The sequence below is a fragment of the Chrysochloris asiatica genome, unplaced genomic scaffold (assembly GCF_000296735.1).
Source record: "Chrysochloris asiatica unplaced genomic scaffold, ChrAsi1.0 scaffold00030, whole genome shotgun sequence".
Lineage (NCBI taxonomy): Eukaryota > Metazoa > Chordata > Mammalia > Afrosoricida > Chrysochloridae > Chrysochloris > Chrysochloris asiatica.
This window is the reverse complement of record NW_006408548.1, coordinates 19,357,140-19,377,046: the sequence shown is the minus strand read 5'-3', so window position 1 is coordinate 19,377,046 and position 19,907 is coordinate 19,357,140. Positions and strand designations below refer to the sequence as shown.

At 38.9% G+C, this 19,907-nt stretch overlaps 1 protein-coding gene across 1 annotated transcript in view; it reads left to right on the top strand.

Moving 5' to 3' along the window:
• UBE2E2 (ubiquitin-conjugating enzyme E2E 2) overlaps positions 1-19,907 on the top strand; it is a 141,447-nt gene that overhangs the window by 88,121 nt on the left and 33,419 nt on the right. The window contains 1 exon segment of the mRNA XM_006878304.1: positions 2,600-2,747. Within this exon segment, the coding sequence (XP_006878366.1) occupies positions 2,600-2,747 (148 nt within the window).

Below are 19,907 nucleotides of genomic sequence, written 5' to 3'. Positions count from 1 at the left end.
ACTGATTGCTTATCTATCTCATGTGGAACGGCTAGTAGGTTCCAGCATCCGCCTTTGAGCAACGTATGCTTAGCCCACTGCACTACCAGGGCTATTTTATCTTAAAAATACATATGATCTAAAAACTCCTCACCACTTGGACCAATAAACAATATTCTTATCAACGGAGAAAAAATTGAAGTTGTCAAGGACTTCATTCTTCTTGGATCAACTGTCGACACTCATGGAAGCAGCAGTCAGGAAATCAAACAGCGTACTGCATTAGGCAAATCTGCTGCATAAGACCTTTTTAAAGTGTTGAAGAGCAAAGGTGTCAGCTTGAGGACTAAGGAGTGCCTGACCCAAGCCATGGTATTTTCAATAACCTCATATGTATGCGAAAGCTGGACAGTGAATAAGGAAGACCGTAGAAGAATTGATGCTTTTGAGTTATGGTGTTGGAGGAGAATATTGAAAGTGCCATGGGCTGCCGAAAGAACACACAGATCTGTGTTGGAATAAGTGCTCCTTGGAGGCCAAGGTGGCCAAACTTTGTCTCTCAAACTTTGGACATATTGTCAGGAGGGACCAGTCACTGGAAAAGGTTTTCATGTTTGGTAAGGTGGAGGGTCAGAAAAAGAGGAAGACCCCCAGCGAAGCGAGATGGATTGGCAAAGTGGCAGCATCAGTGGGCTCAAGGGTAGCAACGATTGTGAGGTTGGACCAGGATAGGGCAGTGTTTCGTTCTGTTAAGCATAGGGCTGCTATGAGTCAGTACTGGCTTGAAGGCACCTAACAACATCAGCTACAATAGGAATATAGTCATTGAGCTCTCTTTTTGTTAGTGTTTGCCTAGTATGGGAGTATGTGCCCAGGATTTCAAATTCTCCAGGAAGACATTTTTTCTTCTTTCATCCAGAGATCAGACTTTCTCTGGTAAGCTTCCTTGCTATCTTCCCCCAAAAGGAAAAATTTTTCAAGCCCATCCATGTACTGAAAATCTAGCTGTTCATGCACCCTAATTTATGCAAGAGTCACAGTTCCAAGCCATTACCACATACAGCCCTAAGGCTTTGGTTTTTCTCTCCATAAGTGCAATAAAACACAAGCCTTCATTTCACTGAGACTGCCTATTATCCTTCATTCCCTCTGCTCTAGGCTCCAACCTGGGCAGCTGTACTGTCAGCTCCTGTGCTTTCTGTAGTGTTTGGCTTTCAGATCTGGCCTGTGGGTACGCTCCCTTGCAAATTCAACTATACATTTTTTTTAATGTTGGTTCAAATTTCTTCAGTGTTGTTAGTCATTTGAGAGAAGTGTGTGTGGAAGGAGTTGTTAATCTGGTCTGGCCTGTCAAGATTACCTGGTCTGACATGTTGCTAAAAAAAAGTCCGTCCTTCTTAGAAGTTACAATCTAGCCCAGGTACAGTGCCTGATTGCTCACCACCCATAGATGCTGGCTCTGTGCTTTCTGAGAGTTGACTTCATATAACTTAATCTCCTGACGTAGTAATTGCATACCCTGGTGGGTGGCAACATCTACAGAAATCTGCCATGTGTGTATTTCTTGGTCCCAAACCATTTTGAACTTTGGGTCTTTAGATCTGGTCTTTGTTGTTGTTGTTATGTGCCATCGAGTCGGTTCCGACCCATAGCGACCCTGTATAGATCTGGTCTTTAGAACACCAAAAATTTTCTGTTTGGATTTATAAATTTGATAGGAATTTAAAATGAATAACATTCAATTTTATCAGTTGTAGAAGAGTCTTATAAGATAGTTGTTAATGTTACCAAACTGATTACACTAAAATTTTTCATCTAAAGTTCTTTAAAAATATTAAAACCTTTTCAATTAAAACACAAGCAAAGTAGAGTGGTAATATAGCTATCACAGTGAAATGGTCATAGTGGTGGTTATGTGCCATGGGGTCGGTTCCGACTTATAGCAACCCTGTACAGAGTTTCCAAGACTGTAAATCTTTACGGGAGCAGAAAGCCTCATCTTTCTCCTGCAGAACAACTGGTAGTTTCGAACTGCTGACCCTGAGGTTAGCAGCCCAATTCGTAACCACTACGCTACCAGAGCTCCTTATAGTGAAATGGTAGACTGCACTAATAATCACATTCAGAATATAGAAGTGAGGAGGAAAGTATAACTAGTAGAATTTTTCTTGGTATATTATTTATATGCATACCCTATTTGGTGTTAAACCGTGACAAAGGAGAATATTTATTGCCTTTTTAATTAGTATTCTCTTGCTTTTTAGGGTTGTGTTTTTGTTTTTAATATATAAAAGCCTTAAAACCATAGTAATCCAACAGAAGTTTCCTTTGAAACTTTAATTTTCTTAATCCCAAATCTTTAATTTTCCATAGATCAGAATCTGTTTGCCACCATGTGTAAATCCAGCTCCCCAGAATTCTTTCTTGAAAATAGAAAATCACATTTTACTGGTGGGATTTTGTTCTCTCTGCCCAGCATAAGTTCTAAATACAATTATTTTGTTCATTGATTTTTCTTGTGTACCTAAGAAAAAAACATTTTAAGTATGTTTCAACCATGATCATCTTTGGCTTGCGTGATAGTAGGTGTGTTTATAAACACCTTTGTATTTTCCTCTAGGTTACCTTCCGAACAAGAATTTATCACTGTAATATTAACAGCCAAGGAGTAATCTGTATGGACATCTTAAAGGACAACTGGAGTCCAGCCCTTACCATTTCTAAAGTTCTCCTCTCCATCTGCTCACTTCTTACAGATTGCAACCCTGGTAAGAGACTAACTCCAGTGTTGAATTGGAGCTTTTCAAGACTTAAATGTCAGGCTTTAGTAAATCATTTGTTGCGACGACTATTATCGTTACTATTAATTTTAAATTTCCATAGTGTGTAACCTGCTTCCTTTTAACTTGGGTATTCTCATTAGTCTCTTTAAGACCTATTGTTTGCCAAGAAGGAAAAAGCATAGTGTGACATAATTAATGAAAAATCATTTTAGATGAGAAAGTGCATTTAAAGAATGCATTAAATTCTGCTGCCAAATAATCATAAAAATTCAAATTGAATGGCTTAATCTTTAATTAGGTGCCTACCAGAAGATGTTAATTTGAGAAATGTAGGCTATTAAAATCTGATAACAACCAGGCAGCACCATACAGACATGACCTCTCTGGCATCTTAACAACTGTGCATCCTGACAAGCTATTAGAACAAAAAGCTGAATGGTCTTGAACTAGGAAATGCCCAAGAGTGCTCAAGAAAGTGCTACTGCTCAGAAAGACTATAGAGTGTATGGTCAGGCTTTTGTGGCGTGGGAGTGCTAAAAACGGAAAATTCTTATTTCCTGTGTGCTTCTGGATGTTGGATTGTGTTTTCCACCAGATTCTTTAAATGAAAAAGACAAACAAACTGCTGGGTTTTGACATATTTGGATTTATTTTAGAAAATACGAAAATCTAAAGGTAGCCATAGGGTTTTGTTTGATATTCTCAGTGGGAACATTCTTAGAGTGTATCATTAATCATCTTTTTCATTTATAAGATTCCACCTTCTATGGCTAGGGATAAATTCTCTATACACCTAAAATTTTAGACAAAAGAGAGAACTAACAATGGGATTGGGCTCCCAGTGAGTTTATAAAATATAAAGAAATTATATAATCTTTTCTATTTCTGAAATTTTGTTACAATAAAATCTTCCTAAAATGAAGACATGTACATACAGAATTTAATAAAATCGTGATTTATTTAAGTTATATATATGATACAAATTAATGCTTGTCACACCAAAAATAAAAGATACAATTGTACAAGATTTTTGTAAAATGTTGCAAAAATTAATTCATAACTTTACCCCAGGTAGTAAGTAAGATTCAGTAATTAACAACAACAGCAGCTTAAATTTGAATGAGAAATACTTTGTTCTTTCAACCCCATTTTTACCTTATTTGAGACCCAGACCAAGGAGTGGTCCCCGAACTGTTATATTTTGCTGGAATTTGAGGGGGTGAAGGTGTTTGTTTGTTTTAAGAGGAAGTTTTTCCTTAGAGGTAAGTAATTTATTCAAGAAACTTTTGAGCCCTTACTATAGATGAGTCACTTATGAACACTAGATCGATAATGAGTCCTCACCTCTTATATGTAGAATAAGGTGTTAACCCATGCACAGAGAGAAAACTCAGTACTGAGAAGCCGTCCTTAATCCAGTTGCCCAGGCCTGCCTGCTTTGCCTACTTCCCACTGTCATCGAGTCAGTTCTGACTCAATGACCTTGTAGGGTAAAGGAAAACTGCTTCATAGGGTTTTTAAGACTGTAAATCTTCACAGAAGCAAGGCTGCCTCTTCTGACTCCTATAAAGCAACTGTTGGGTTCAAACTTCCAACCTTACATTTAACAGCCTAGTGCTTGACCACTGTGATGCTCGGATTCCTGCTTTGCCTCCCAGTAAGCTGAACTGGAGCTTGTTTCCCTGAATCAGTCTATGTGTGAGTCTGTCTCTATACAAGTTAGTTATCCCTGCTTCTAGGAATAGACGCTTTCCAGTAAAACCGTCTCCCAGCCATTCAGAAAGATTTCTGTGTAGTGTATCAGTTTTCTTTTACCATAACTCAGAAAATTACAGGTGCATTCTGTAAAAGAATTTCACCCCTGGCTAAACCCAAATCACCTATAAAAAAAAATATTTTGAAATAATGCTGTTCAGTTGTAAGAATAAGCCTAGAGAGAATCATACCCCGTAAGTTTCACCAACCAGAGACAGCCTGTCTGACAGAAGACTAGGTTATTATAAAATACATGGTAACAAACTGTTCATACTTCCATACACATTCAAAGATTTCTTAATTGGCACGTTGTTTATTTGTATGCTGACACTTTTTAGAGCCGTGAACAGTTGTTTCTCTTAAGTCAAAACATCCATTCTTTTGTTTAACGGACTTATTTATTTCACATTGTTAGTTGGTGTCTGTGCTTTATGTTTGTAATGTTTTTGCCCTAGGTTTAAGTTAAATTTCAATCTAATCTTTCTTCATGTTATTATAAAAATAATGTTGATAGGATTTGAATCAGTAAGATTTTCCTGAATTGAATCTGTCAACTCAACAGTGGCATTGCATGATGATATTTAGCCAACTTTAAAAAAAAATGAAAATGCTTTCTCATTCTTATCCCATTCTTCCGTTTAACACTGAGGAATCATTCGGGTTCTGACCTTTGCCTTGTGTATTTCCTTCCCCGATCATCTGCCTTCAAACCACAGCCGGCCTCGTGGCCCAGGCTGGGCTAGCGAGGGCTACATCCATCAGCAACCATCAAGTCTTTGTCCGCCACTCTTGAGACAGACAACCGCACAGGCCAGGTCAAATAAAATGCCCTCAGCATACCCACAAATGTCAACACTCAGGATGGATGAGCTTCTCCCCCTCCCCCAACTGATACTTCCAAATAAAAATCAAGTATCAGTTACCCCTAGTCGTAGATTTATGCAAATCTCTATTAGAACAACAAATAGCGCTAAGAATGGCAGCTAATTAACCCTCAGCCTTACACAGTGATTAAACTGAGGGTGAGCACAGCTGCAGCTTCATTGGCAAGAGCTTTATTCTTCTCAAATGGCCTGAGCAAATGAAAAGAGAAATTTGTTACCAGTAGCTCCTGTCACTTTCGGGTCATCTCCAGAGGGCTTGAGGCAGACCCCTTCCTCACCCTCCCATCACAGCCCTCTGCTCCAGATCACTTAAAGCCTGTGTTTTTTAACAACTCTTACCATCCTTATCCAGAAGCTGTCTTCAGTTCCTTACCTTTGATCCTGATTGTTTGTCTTTGACTTGGTTATGTTAGATGATAAAGTATGTTACTAAATATGAAAAGTCTATAATTTTTTTTTTAAGTTTTTGATTAATAGTGACTGATGGGTGAGGGATTATTTCCACACAGGTATTTTTGCATAGATTTTTCATGCCAACTTTATGAGCTGTTCAAGTGGTGAAAGGCTTCTTATGGCGCTTTACTAGGGTCCCAGTGCTTTCTACAGCAGACTGAACATACCCCATTCTATTATACTTGAGAATCAGCAAAAAAACAGTTTATTTCCCCACAACTCAGGGAAAGCTATAAAACTGATAAAATTTACCTGCTTTCAAAGCAAACTATCTTAACATAAACCAGGGGGTGGGGGGAGGTACATAGACATTAGGTTTCTACTGGTACTTACAACATTTCCTTTTTTTAAGTGAGAAACATTTAAAGTAGAAATACATGGCACTACATGTAGCTAACTTTATTCGTTACGAATTGACTTCCTAATTGTTGTATGCTGAATTCCAACAGTCATTCTCATCAGTTTTTCCTGTATGGATGTAGATAGACTGTAATTTATAGCCATTTAGCTCTCCAATACCTTCTACACAAAGATAAAAAAAAAAACACAAAAAACTATGTTGTTGTTGTTAAATGCTGTGGAGTCGGAAAAAAAAAAACTATAGTTATATATAATTTACACCTTTATACCTTGCCCCCTGCTAATAAGTAAATATTAAATAGCTTCTGTTAACTAATCTACATAGTGATTTTTAATACCAAGAGAGTAAATAAAGACCAAAAAACTATAAAGAATTATAGCTCAATAATATCTGTAGACTCATAGGACAGTTGTGTGCCATCAGGTGGGTTCCAACTCATAGCAGCTCTGTGTAGTTTCCAAGAGCAGCTGGTAACTTCGCAGTTAGCAGGCCAGTGCTGGTCCTTCAGTATCATACCAGGGCTTTTCCAAGTTCTAGTTTACTGTAAGGTCTGCAGTTCAAGCTCACCAGCTAGTCTTCAGAAACCCAGTACAGGCAGGGTTGCTATGGATCAGAACTGATTCACAGCAACCCTGTACAGGGTTTCCGAGGCTGTAAATCTTTACAGGAGCAGAAAGCCTCCTCTTTCTCCCGCGGAACAGCTGGTAGTTTTGAACTGATGACCCTGAGGTTAGCAGCCCAATTCGTAACCACTACGCATAGTTTGCTGTAAAAAAGGGACTCAGGGGTGCCATCTCACTTCCTCTAACGTGAGAAGGAGGAGAGTCACCATCAGCCCAAGGCTAATTCATGTGTCATTCATCCTTCCACCTCCCAACCTTCTTAACCAACTGTGACACCAACTTGCCCTGCCACAGGACTCTGTTCTGCTGAGTTCAATAATGCATAGCAAGACTACACAGAACTCACAGACCATATTCACAGTTATGGGGCTTATTAGGGAAGTTACCAGGTTACAATTTTGGATTAGAAATATTCGGGATACAATTAGTGGTTCAGGACATCCTGTTCTCTGCCCTGCCCACAAGCAAGCCTCTCTCTGGCCCCCGACCCCTTGGCCTGCCCTCCACACTGGTCAGGCAGTGTTACAAAGCTCTTTCAGCGCTGCTGATAAATGCCCAAAGGGCACTCAACCCTACTGTAAGTCTCAAACCAAAGGCACTCAGCTCTAGCACTATGGGGTAGTCCCCAATTAAGTGCCCAGAAGCACCTTGCTCCATAATTGAGCCTTCTGACCCAAGTCACTCATGTTTACTTGTTCTGTGGACTGAGAAGCCCTCCACTCTGGCTCCTGGTTCTGCTCTGCCACTCCTCTGCAGCTCTCCTGGTGCCTTAGCTCTCTGTCTCCTGGTTCAATACCCAGAGATCTCAGGATTCAAAGGATGCACTCCACTCCTGGCTCGTCTTTCTTTCTTGATGGTAGTAGGATCCCAAATATGGGAATTCCATTACCAAATAAAAGGCCTGGTACCCAAGACAAACATGTTGTTTACCTATTAGCTTAGTTGATAATAAAAATGACCAAAAACACTTGGCAAGAGATTAATTTCAAAACAAAAAACCTAGTAGGAGTGATGTAGCAGTGTTTTAAGCACTTAACAACATATCCCTTGACATTTCTACTTTGTGTAAATAGATATTTATTTATCATTCCATCAGATTGATGTCTTCCAGGAGCATCCAATTTATCTGTGCAAAAAAGAGCATAAACTGTTTATTACCTCTTAACAGGTTATCCACAGATGCTGATGTGTAAGATCTTTCTTATGTTCACAGTTTAAATATACCTCCTTGGTATGTTTGTTTCTCTTAAAATGGTAAAAACTAGATTTTCCCCTGTTTGGTAATCTATGGGATGCAGTAAAAGCATGCCTTTAAAATTTTACCATCATTTCTTATCTAAAGAAGATAAGGGTTGGGAAGAGGAATTGCTCCCATTTGGAAAAGAAGAAAATACAATGTTGTGTTTATAATCTTGAAATTTCTTTTTCCCACTTCTGTTTCCTTAGCATCCACCAAGGGAGTAACTATGAACTTGGCTTGACCTATACAGAATTATGAGCTTTCTAAAAGTAGGAAGGTGAATAGATGGTCATCTGTCATTTCTTTTTGGTTTCCGTTTTATTATTATAGAGTTATCCACTTATTCTTTTTAAGATTCTGATTACTGTGTCTTACAGCAGCATGTAGAGTAAAATCTCATCAATCCAGTATAATTGAGAGAAAATCAGCCTGACTATATTTAAGTGAATTGTAGTTTTAAGCACTTATTGGAAATATCAGTAAAATGTTTATACATTAGATCACCAGTAGACTCTGCTTTACACATAGACAAAAATAGAATTACTAGCATGAACTTGCGTACATGCCTCAGCCAGATTCAAAATCTGTATTTAATTTTTTTAAGTACAGATTTTTCATCTGGCTGAGGCATGTACTCGAATTCATGCTAGTAACACTATTTTTGACACATGAAGGTGTCATGAGATAGAACTGATGCAGCAACAACTTAAAAAAAAATTTTTAACAATTAAAAAAAAATTTTTTTTAAGTTGTTGCTGCGTCAGTTCTATCTCATGACACCTTCATGTGTATAAGAGTGGTCCTTAACTCCATAGGATGTTCAGTGGTCATGGTCTTTCAGAAGTAAATTGTTAGACCTTTATTATGAGACGCCTCTAGATATAATTTTACAGGTTAGCACAGATTTTTTTTTTTTTTTTAAACAAGCTGTATATTCTTAGTTAATAGCATTTTATACCATTAATTTTCACAACAACCCTATTTTATTTTCTTAGCTTTTTATTGTGAATTGAGTGAAGGTAAACAGGCAAGATCATCAGCTTTACTTTCAACCAATCATACATTTTGTTTCATCTCAGTGATTACTCTCCCCTCCCTCTAATAGCAGTTAATCCTGCTTCCATCTTGTGGCTTCCCTTTTACATCTTATTTTTCACAAATGAACAAAGCAAAAATATTTGTACACATACAAAACAAAAAATATATATTCATGTAAATGTCCAAAGGGCACATTTTGCAAGCCAGCCTCTTGCCTGCAGGCACACAACCTTTCTCAGTCCTTGGACCTGAGTCCTTAGCTGCTCTATCTCTCTGTGCCATCACCTCTCCTGCGGTCTCTGCTGTCGCTGCTTTTTGGATAGGATCCCTCACTCCTCTCATTCTCTTCCATCTTGATGGTCCTAGGGTCCTCTGTTCCTGAAGTGACAGATTAACTACTCCCCCATTTTAGTTACAAATCTTCTGCAAATACATCGCCATCAGTCCTGCTAACAATTACTCACAACTGAGTCATAAAATCCCATCACCATCATCCCCCATTCCCTTTCACCAGATCTATCTGGAAAAGAGGAAAACTATTCAGTGGGAATTCTACCTTATCTCCCCGCATTCTGAAACTAAGCACACTCATGAAAGCTTGTAAGTCAGTCACTTTGTGCTTTTATAGCCCCCTGTTTTTCAAGCTCACCAACTGCTCCTCAGAAACTCTGTACAGGTTTGCTATGGGTCGAAACCGACTCAACGGCATTTAACAACAATTTTGATAGCCAATGTCTAAGCTGCCCATTCCTGTCAATCCAGTGCACTGAGGAAACAAGCTTGATCTTAATATCAAAAATCCTTCCATTTTGGTTGGAATTTTGATCAGCTGCATCCATAAGCAAAGATCCAGTTCATCAAATTGAGCATAAGATAATTTCTTTATCTTCATCTGGTTGAGTTCTGGTTAGCTAGCCATCCAAGCTCTGGTCAAATAGGTTAGGTACTATAGCAGCCCTGATTTAGAAAGAGGTATTATAGTAAGCTTCAGAACAGATTACTGTATCACAATTGCTAGTCATAGTAAATTATCAAGGTCAAGTTAATGATTTGATACTGAAAAGTGAAATATGTGTTGATACCAGAGAGAGACTACTGAGTGAAATCTATCTTTTCCTAAGGAGCAGTGAATATCAATTATGTAAAGAGTACATATAAAGAAGAAAGATTTTTAATCATAATAAAACACCTCTAATTGTACAGAAATTGACTTGTGTAGGCAAAACATCCAGATGATTAAATAGCATAGTCCCTCTTTAATTTGCATATATTAGTTTGTATGATTTCTTAGGGAAGATACCATAATTATGAATGTGAAGAATTAACATAACCTTACTGGTCTCTGACTGTGGAGACCTTAATAATTGAGAGGTTATCTTTACTTTTCCTTCCTTTCTAACTCAGTCTTCCAAGGCTGTATCTGGCATGGGCAAGATGCTATGGATCTCAGTAAATATAATATTTCTTCATAAAAAGGAAGACAATTCTGAAATATGAGACTAGTGATTCTTTTACAGCTTCGTAACATCACTCTTCTTTTCTTCATAACTTCAAGAGGTTCTGGAGTTCAACACTCCTTGTGGATGTTGAACTCTTGGTTGCGTCTTGTTGGTAAAGAATTCACGGAATGAACATTGCAGCACTTCTTGTACAGTATTGCCAGATTTCTTTACACAACAGGTATATTTATGGAAATAATTACAGACCAGGATACTTTAAATGTATTTAAAGAACGGTCTTCTTAAGAGTATTCTATGAAGAAATGTACCACCAAAGAAGCATTTATAATATTGAACAACAAGTACACCCATTTATCTTTCTTGGAAACACAAAGGCTTATCCCCCATCATTCAGCACTGCCTTCCCACTGAAGGGGCATGTTCCCAAATAAATCACATTATTTGTGACAAGTAAGTGCCCATGTCAGCCACTTAAAGCTTATCTAGTTGTGTGTCCATAGGCAGGTATGGGTTGTACCTTTTTGTCGACTATTCAACACTTTTCCTTTTATTCCATGTATTGTGGCCACACATACACAGGTAGTCTCTAAATTACAATGTATCCAAGTTATGACACTTATATTACAGCTGTGTCTTTTGGTGTATTTTGTACGTCTTATTGTTAGTAGTAAAATCCTGGTCTGTCACTGTGTGTTAATGTTCTATACTGCAAAGTCGGTTTGACACAAGGTCAGTGGTTCAAGCTCACCAGCCATTCATCAGAAACCCTATACAGGGTTGCTATGGGTTGGAACTGACTCAATGGTACTTAGCAACACCAACAACATCATCAGTAATATGTAGCACGTACAATGTGGCGGTGCATAACTTGCTGATGTTATCATTCTTATTGCAACCCCCAAAACTAATAAAAATTGGCTTTATAAAACTACTGATAATAAAGGCAATAATAATGGACACTGAATATATATATGTTGTTGTTGTTAAGTGCTGTTGAGTCAGTTCTGACTCTTAGTGACCCTGTGTGGGGTTCCTGAGGAAGAGAGAAAATCTAGAGAAGATATTTTTACATTTTATCAAGGTTTGGATGCCAGCATTATATTTTTTTAAGAAAAACTCCATAAAATAACCGTCAGTTACACAGCATGCAGAACCCCGCTTCACTGGGATAAAGGCCAGTGAGAGCCAGCCACTGTGCCTCTGGAGGCAGGCACTGTATATTTTATATCTTGCTAGAAGTCGGTTCCCACTCACAGTGACCCTGTATAGGGTTTCCAAGGAGTGGCTGGTGAGTTTGAAGTGCTGACTGTGTGGTTCAAACTGACCTTAAGATCAAGTGCTTAGTCTATACGTGCCACATCAGGGCTCCTAGAGGTGGGATCGGGCAGGTATCTTTTAACGTCAGCCTTTTCTAGGATGTTCCCATACTTCAAGGAATGTTGTATCTCTTCAGTTGATACACATTTAAAATATTAACCATAATTTAAAGTTGGGGGTCAATCGGATCTGACTTTGAAAGTTAGTAGTCCAATTTCTTTTAAGCTTTTAAGTGAAAGATTATTGTTGGGAGTTTGTTATTTGCTTGTGAAGAATCCTTGGTAGCACGGTGGTTATGTGGTAACACTTGGTAATCCACCCAGCTGCTCCCCGGGAGAAAGATGTGCCAGTCTGTTTCCATAAAGACAGCAGCCCCTCTGGAGCAGTTCTGCTGAGTCCTCTGGGTCACCGTGTGTCTGAATTGACTTGATAGCACGGGTTCTCCAGGCTTGTTTGTTTAATTCTCTAAAAACTATGTTGTTGTTGTTGATAGTGCCTTCGAGTCGGTTCCAACTCAGCAACCCTCTGTAGCGTTTCTGAAGAGTAGCCGGTGGGTTTGTCTTTGTGGTTCACATCCAGTATAGATCCTACAATGCCACACCAGGAGTCCAAATTGCAGGTATTTTAAGTAGGCAAAGAAGACTCTGAGATATATATATACAGGAGCTTCAAAAAGTTCATGGGAAAATTATTTTATCTTTTAATTCCATTTTCAACAAACTTTTTGAAGCCCCCTAGTATGTGGGGGTTTCATTTGGGGAACACAGGCATTCGATTATGTGTATGGCAGGGTGGATATCTTCAGATGGAAAAAAAAAGAGTTTCTAGATGTACTCCTGGTTAGTGTGCTTTTATTCTCTTTTTCCCAAAATGAAAGAAAGGATCATTAAAGTCTAGTCTCATAAAAAAAATGTTTTTGTTTAAATTTTTTATGTCAACTTTTTTTTTTTTTGATCACTTTTAACCACTATTTTAATAGCTGTTAAAAATATTGGGCTTTTTTTTAAGCTTTTATTTTGAATTGAGCAATATTTTCCATAGCAGAACACCAGATTTACACCACTCAACCAATTATATTTTGTTTCATTAAAATGATTACAATCCCCGCCATGCACCAACAATACCATTTACTTAACAGAATTTGCCTCTATTCCCTCTTTATTTTTTTTTTAATACAACAAGAATATATAATAAACAACCGAAGGGCATGTTTTGCAAGCCTGCCTCCTGCCCACCAGCACTCAGCCTTTCTCTTTCCATGAGTCTTAGAGTCCTCAGCTGCTCTATCTCTCCATGCTATATCATTTCTGCCTCCATCTCTAGTGTTGCTGCATCTTTGGTTAGGATCCCACATTCTGCTCATGCTCTTTCCTCCTGAAGGTCCTAGGGTCCTCTGTTCCTGGAATGTAAGATTAAGCACTCCCCCCCCCCTTTTTGTTACACATCTTTTTAACTTTACAGTTATGACAATCACAGATAGTCATGATAACAGTTACTTATTATTGAATCAAGAATTCTATAGCCATCTCCTTTCAGCGAGGATTCTGCCTCGCTCTGAAACTAAACTCCGTCTTGAAAACTTACAAGCCAGCCACTTCATGCCTTTATTTATAGTCCTCCTACCGCCCCAATTTTAGGTAGTCAGTGTCTAAGTTGCCCATCCCTATCAACCCTGTGTACTGAGAGAATAGGATTGATCCTTGATGTGAAAACACATTCCCTCTCGGTTGATATTTTGAGCAACTACATCCATAAGCAAAGGTCAAATTCATCAAATTATTACAAGTTACATGTGCTTCCTGTATCAAACTTTTTTATCTTCGTCTAGTCGAATTCTGATCATCAAGCCATCCAAGCTAGATCAAATGGGTGCTATCTGAAAGTTTGGGCATTCTTGCATGTGTGTCAACTATCTTTTAAAGAAAAGTATTTCATTTTCATTTGAGGCTCTTTGCTATGCAAACTCAAATTTGATGAAACTCAGCAAAGTATATTTGTCAGTTAAGTTTGTCTCGTTATAATCTTAGTATAAATTTAGACAACTTTTGTCCTGGCTTTAACCTACTTCTACTTAGCATTCCATGCATATTTTATTGCCCCATAATTAATATAACTCTAAATATGCCTAAGCCATTGCTACACATTTTCTGTTATGAAGTCAATTGCTCTCCTACAACAAAAAAAACTCTAATTTATTGGTTTGGAGATTGGACTTACTGAAGAACTGCTAGATCTTAACTTACGATGAAAATTCTCTTCAGCATACTTTTTAGAAAATATTGTTGTAAAATTTTTACCAGTGATCTATTTTTCTTCTAGAGAAACATTAAGAAGTAAATCATGGGTTGTTAAAGAGCACTACTTATTTATTTATTCTTCTTGTTGTTAAGTGCCGTCAAGTCAGTTCCAACCCATAGCGACCCTGTATAGCGTTTCCAAGGAGCAGCTGGTGATCTTGCATCCCTGACCTTGCAGTTCAAATGACTTTGTAGGCCAGCACATTAACCCACAGTGCCACACCAAGACTCCTGTTTGTTTCTGCATACCCCCAAAACTGAGGTTTTCGTAGTGAATGTTATCCTCGATGTTAAAATTTAGTAAACATACATTAGGTGTTTTTCTCCTCCTAAATTGCCCTCAAACTTTGGCGTCTAATGTTCTTCAGGGATGCATCTGGGAATTGGGTGAGGCTTTTGAAGCTATCTATTTGGACTTTCGGTGTGGTGCTATAGGTTAGACATTGGACTATGAACCATAAGGTCAGTGGTTCAAACCCACCAGCTACTCCTCAGAAACCCTATACAGGGTTGCTTGAATCAGAACCAATTCTATGGCACTTAACAAAAACGGCATTATAGAACTTGAAGAAAATTGTCACTATAAACAAACACCATTCTTTAGTCACATGAGAATGTATCTTTTATTCAAAACTAATTACCCAAGGAATAACTCAGACTCTTCTTGCACTTACTTGAGAAATATGAGGAATTTTAATATAGTCAAGAACATTTAGTCCTGATTTTAATGAACTTTTCTTTTATTACTTTTCAAATGAAGATAATTAAAATATGCTAACGATTGCAGTGATAAAGCACCTCAGATGATTGCTTAGTCTTTCTCATTTTTTGGGTTGTTTGATTTTTTTTCATTATAAGGAAAGAATTGCACATTTTAGGTCAGTGAAAAAGCTTGCCTATTCCTCTGGAGAGCATCTTACAGAGATTTGTTTTATTTTTCATTAAGTTGAGGACCAGCAAGAAGTTTATCGGTCTTTAACACAACTCCTTTTTCACTCTATCGTCACATTTTCATTTTGTACCTTGGCCATCAGGTTGAAGGCTCAGTCCTGTTACCTACTATAGTAACCATGAGAATTCGTGTGGATTCAGTTACGCATGTTTCTTTCCTGTGCTTCTCTCTATGCATTTTTGTACCGTAGATTATTCTATTTCTTTGACAGCACTTTCATTGAACATGGTTATTTTATTGCAAGTTGTTTTGACTCCGATTTGGCAGAGTGAGGTATATAAATAAGAGATCCAAATTTTTGCTTGTGGTAGGCTCAAAAGAACACATTTCCTAACTACCCAGCACTCACTATTTGGGTTCATCTTAAACTTCTCTCCAGAGAGACATAAGTGTGTCCAACTCTGCTAGGCAGTTACATTCCAACAGTAAGACATTTTTCCTGTGTCTGTTGACCAGCTGTTTGGTAGGCTCTTAGCCGCTACACAAATGGAAAGATTTCTGGTGTTATTTCTAGACAGGGATGGGCCACAAGAGTGTCTTTTCCACCATTTAAAATATCTGGAGAGGATGAGACTATTAAGTAGCTGACTATGAGTTGTGTAATTCTTGTTTTTCACCACTTGCCAACTTTGAAACTCCGAGTGTTATTTCTGTGTTGATTACTTTATTTGCAGCCTGAGACTTTGGTTGACATTCTGTCCATGTTCATAAGCTTCTTGTTGTTGTTGTTGTTAAGTGCCGTCAAGTTAGTTCCAACTCAAAGTGACCACAGGGTTTCCTAGGAGTGGCTGGTGAGTTTGAACTGCCAACCTTGTAGTTCAAACTGACTTTGTGGTCCAGTGCTTATTCTATAGCAGTTTGTTATTGCTGAGCCAGTTCTGACTCATGGCAAACCTTCATAGGGGTCAAAGGAGTGTCTGTTAGGTTTGAACTGCTGACCTTGTGGTTAGTAGTCCAGTGCTTATCCTACAGTGATTTGTTGTTGTTGAGTCGGTTCTGGCTCATGGTGACCCTGTATAGGGTTTCCAAGGAGTGGGTGGTGTGTTTGAACTGCTGACCTTATCCTACAGAGCCACACTAGGACTCCTCCTACAGCAGTGGCAGTTTGTAAATATAGTAAATTTGTTATTGGTAAATTAGAATCATTCTAATAATTTTTTTGTCAAAAACACCTTTACCGGGTTTATAAACAACATAGCATGGATTTTACTTTATGTAAATAGTTTTAAAATTTAATAGCAGCATAACAGAGGAGTCCTGGTGTGGCACTGTGAGTTAATGTGCCAGACTGCAAAGCCATTTGAACTGCAAGAGCGGCAGTTCAAGCTCACCAGCTACTTCTCAGAAACCCTATACAGGGTCGCTATGGGTCAGAGTCGTCTCGACAGCACTATCAACAACAACAACAACAACACAGAGCTTCCAGGATATTGATGACCCAGCCTGCAATTGGAAGGATCCTGTAGCCTTGTGACTTTGGTACCTACTCTTCTATGCCTGAGCAGGATTACATTCTTTCTATCTCAGTACAATTCCTAGCACACACACCTGGTCCTAGGTGACCTAAAGGAATACCACCCTCTGGAATCACCAGCATCACCTGTCCAGCACTGGGGAGGCCTCCAACTTTTACACAATTCTTTTAACCTTTCTTATGCCCCAAGGATTTGTTAATGAAGTTATTTTCACACTTCCCTATTGGTTGTGTAATGTCCTCAATGACCATGTGTGAATACTAGAGTGATACTCTTCTTAAAGTGATGCATTACCCTCTCTCCTTCTGCCGTCCAATAGCAATAGCAGAACCAGTTTGAACCACTTACTTAAAAAAAAAAAAAATACAACTAGGTTTTAAATTTCTCATACCAGCTTGTTCACTACTGCTTTCTGAAGACGGCCTTTTTCAGGAGCTCTGGTAGCATAGGGGTTACGAATCAGGCTGCTAACTTCAAGATTGGCAGTTTGAAACTACCAGCAGTTCCGCAGAAGAAAGATGAGGCGTTCTGCTCCCGTAAAGATTTACAGCCTCGGAAACCCTGTACAGGGTCACTCTGAGTCAGAACTGACTCCAGGGTACTTAACAACAATAAAAAAAATATATAATTAAGAGAAAGAAAATGAACCACAGCAAAGGTTAGAGCAGAAGCAGTACAACCCACTCACCTTTCACAACACATACTAGAGCATCATGTAAGCTACGTTTCTCAGCCTTTTGTGATTCACACATGGTTACCATGCTTTCTCACTTTTCCTTGCACCTGCACCTGTTAGCTCAGAGGCTCTGTTGTAACGTTTTTCCTGTCATTTGTAACAGAAAAAGAATTGATCTGTAGCAAGTGTTCTTAAAGTATATGTGCACAGTACTCCACCTTCACCCCAAGCTCTGATTTGACTCCATCCTCAAGTAGGTGAGGTGTACCTTAATCTCCATAAGAATCACTGAGCTGAAGTCAATGGCAAAGTGACCTAGACAAGCCCTTCATTCTTCAGGGCAAAGCTCTGTGGTGTCTCTTCAGTTATTCAGCCTTCCTTCTCCCTTTTCCCATGAGCTGATATCTTCCCTTCTATTTTCATTTCCAAGTTCCTAAAGATCCCTGGTGTGCTCCTATAGGACAAGCACTGGACTAGTAACCACAAGACAAGTTCATACCCACCAGCCACACTCAGAAAACCCTGTAAAGGGTCACTGTGAATTGGAACTGACTCCGGCACTTTACAGTACCAACTCCCTGTTGGTCACCTGTTACTTTACTTGCCTCTTAACTGTTAACCATTCTTTTGCCCAGTAAAATATTTTTAAACAAACACAAGGAAATCCAAACTATCTTTTTTACTTACTTTTAGTTGAAAAGAGCTTTATTTATTTTGATCTCCATCACCATCTGATTTTGTTTGTAGTGTCCAATGGCCTGGTGTAACCTTGGAATATTCTATTTCACTTGTGCCAAGTTAACAACTGTTGTGTTTCTGGTGTGCTAGGACAGGGATGGTCCCATCATCTCTCAGAGGGGACATGGTCTCAGTACTGAAATGTGACTAAACTTCATGGCTAATGTGAAGGTGCTTGCCAATCTCAGCCAGTACATGCCTTCTTATTGCCATGACCTCTTCCCCAATTAAATCACTTGTTTTCCTAACCTACTCTGGAAAATATATTAAACAAAATGTCTTGTCTTTGGTAAGCACACTGCCAAAGCAGTATTTGTTGTTGTTAAGTGCCATCGAGTAGGTTCCAACCCATAGTGACCCTCTATAGGGTTTCCAAGGAGCGGCTGGTGACCTTGAACCGCTGACCTTGCCGTTCAAACCAACCTTGCAGTCCAGCACATTAACCCACAGCACCACACCAGGGCTCCTGTATCGTGCATATAGCCCAGTAATCTTCATTTTGTTATTCTGAACTTCCTTGTCTTATATGTAGGCAGCAAGGTCTTAAAAGGAAGACACTGGGATTGAATCATAGTGTGTGATGTTGTTAAGTGCTATCAGGATGATGCCAACTCATAGCGACCCTGTATAGGGTTTCCTAGGAGCAGCTGTTGGGTTTGAACTACCGACCTTGCGATTAGAAGTCCAGTGCTTATCTTACAGCTCTTTCCCTGATCTTCACAGCATGTATGCTCGATTCCTCTAAGTCATAGTTACATGCCTTTGCTAGCATCTTTTTTTTTTTTTTTTTTAGCAAAATGTGCACTGCTCCTTAGTATATTCACCAATGTCACACGGACCATGAGCACAATACAAGGTTATACCTGAACATGTTAAAGATTACATCAAAGGTGCAAATGGTACTAAATTTTAAAGATGTTAGGAAAACTGGATTCTTGGCCCAGTTCTTTCACTAACCAGGCATGCCCTAACCCTGACTAGCTTGCTACCGTATTGTAAAGATAAAATTGTGTCTGCTGTTGTTAAGTGCGTCCTGTCGACTCTGACCCATACGACCCTGTATAGGGTTGCTGAGGAGCAGCTGGTGAGCTTGAGCCGCTAACCTTTCAGCTCAAACAGCTTTCCAATCTGGCTCATTAACCCACAGCGCCACACCAGGACTCCAATATATGGAACATATTGAATGAAAGGCCCATATTAGCTCTACAGAGTATAAGGGCCTGGCCAGTGAAATATCTAAAATGGTCTTTTCACTCCTGACAGAAAATCTTTCGCTGGCTACTTCATGGAATTTACTCCGTCTAAGGAAAAGTATTATTAGGAAGAATGAATTAGAACTTGAATTGATGACTTTTGATTTGCTTTAGACTCCTACCTTCATTTCTAGATAAATATTTAGGGTTATCCTCTGTTGTCTATGACATGATACATCTGCCTTCTTTATTTCCACCACTCATAATACTTATATCACCAAAGGCAACCCTTTTTGGCCAAAGAACTCCTGGGGCCACTCTGCTTTCCCCAACCTTTGTTACCTTTGGTTCTTACCTCATATCAGATGTGAGTCTCATGCCTAAATGATAACTTAAGATATGTTAGGGACAAACTCCTGGAGGTCAGGGACTATTTCTAGCTTAAGTGGGAATGAATCGTATTTGTATCTACATTTGAATAAATTTAATTACTGATTGTTGTTGTTACTAAGTACCATCGAGTCAATTCCAACTCATAGCGACCCTGTATAGGGCTTCCAAGGAGCAGCTGGTGAGCTTGAACCGCCAAGTTTGTGGTTCAAACTGACTTTGCAGTCCAGCACATCAACCCATAGTGCCACCTTACCAAACGTGATATCCTTCTCCAGCGATTGATCCCTCCT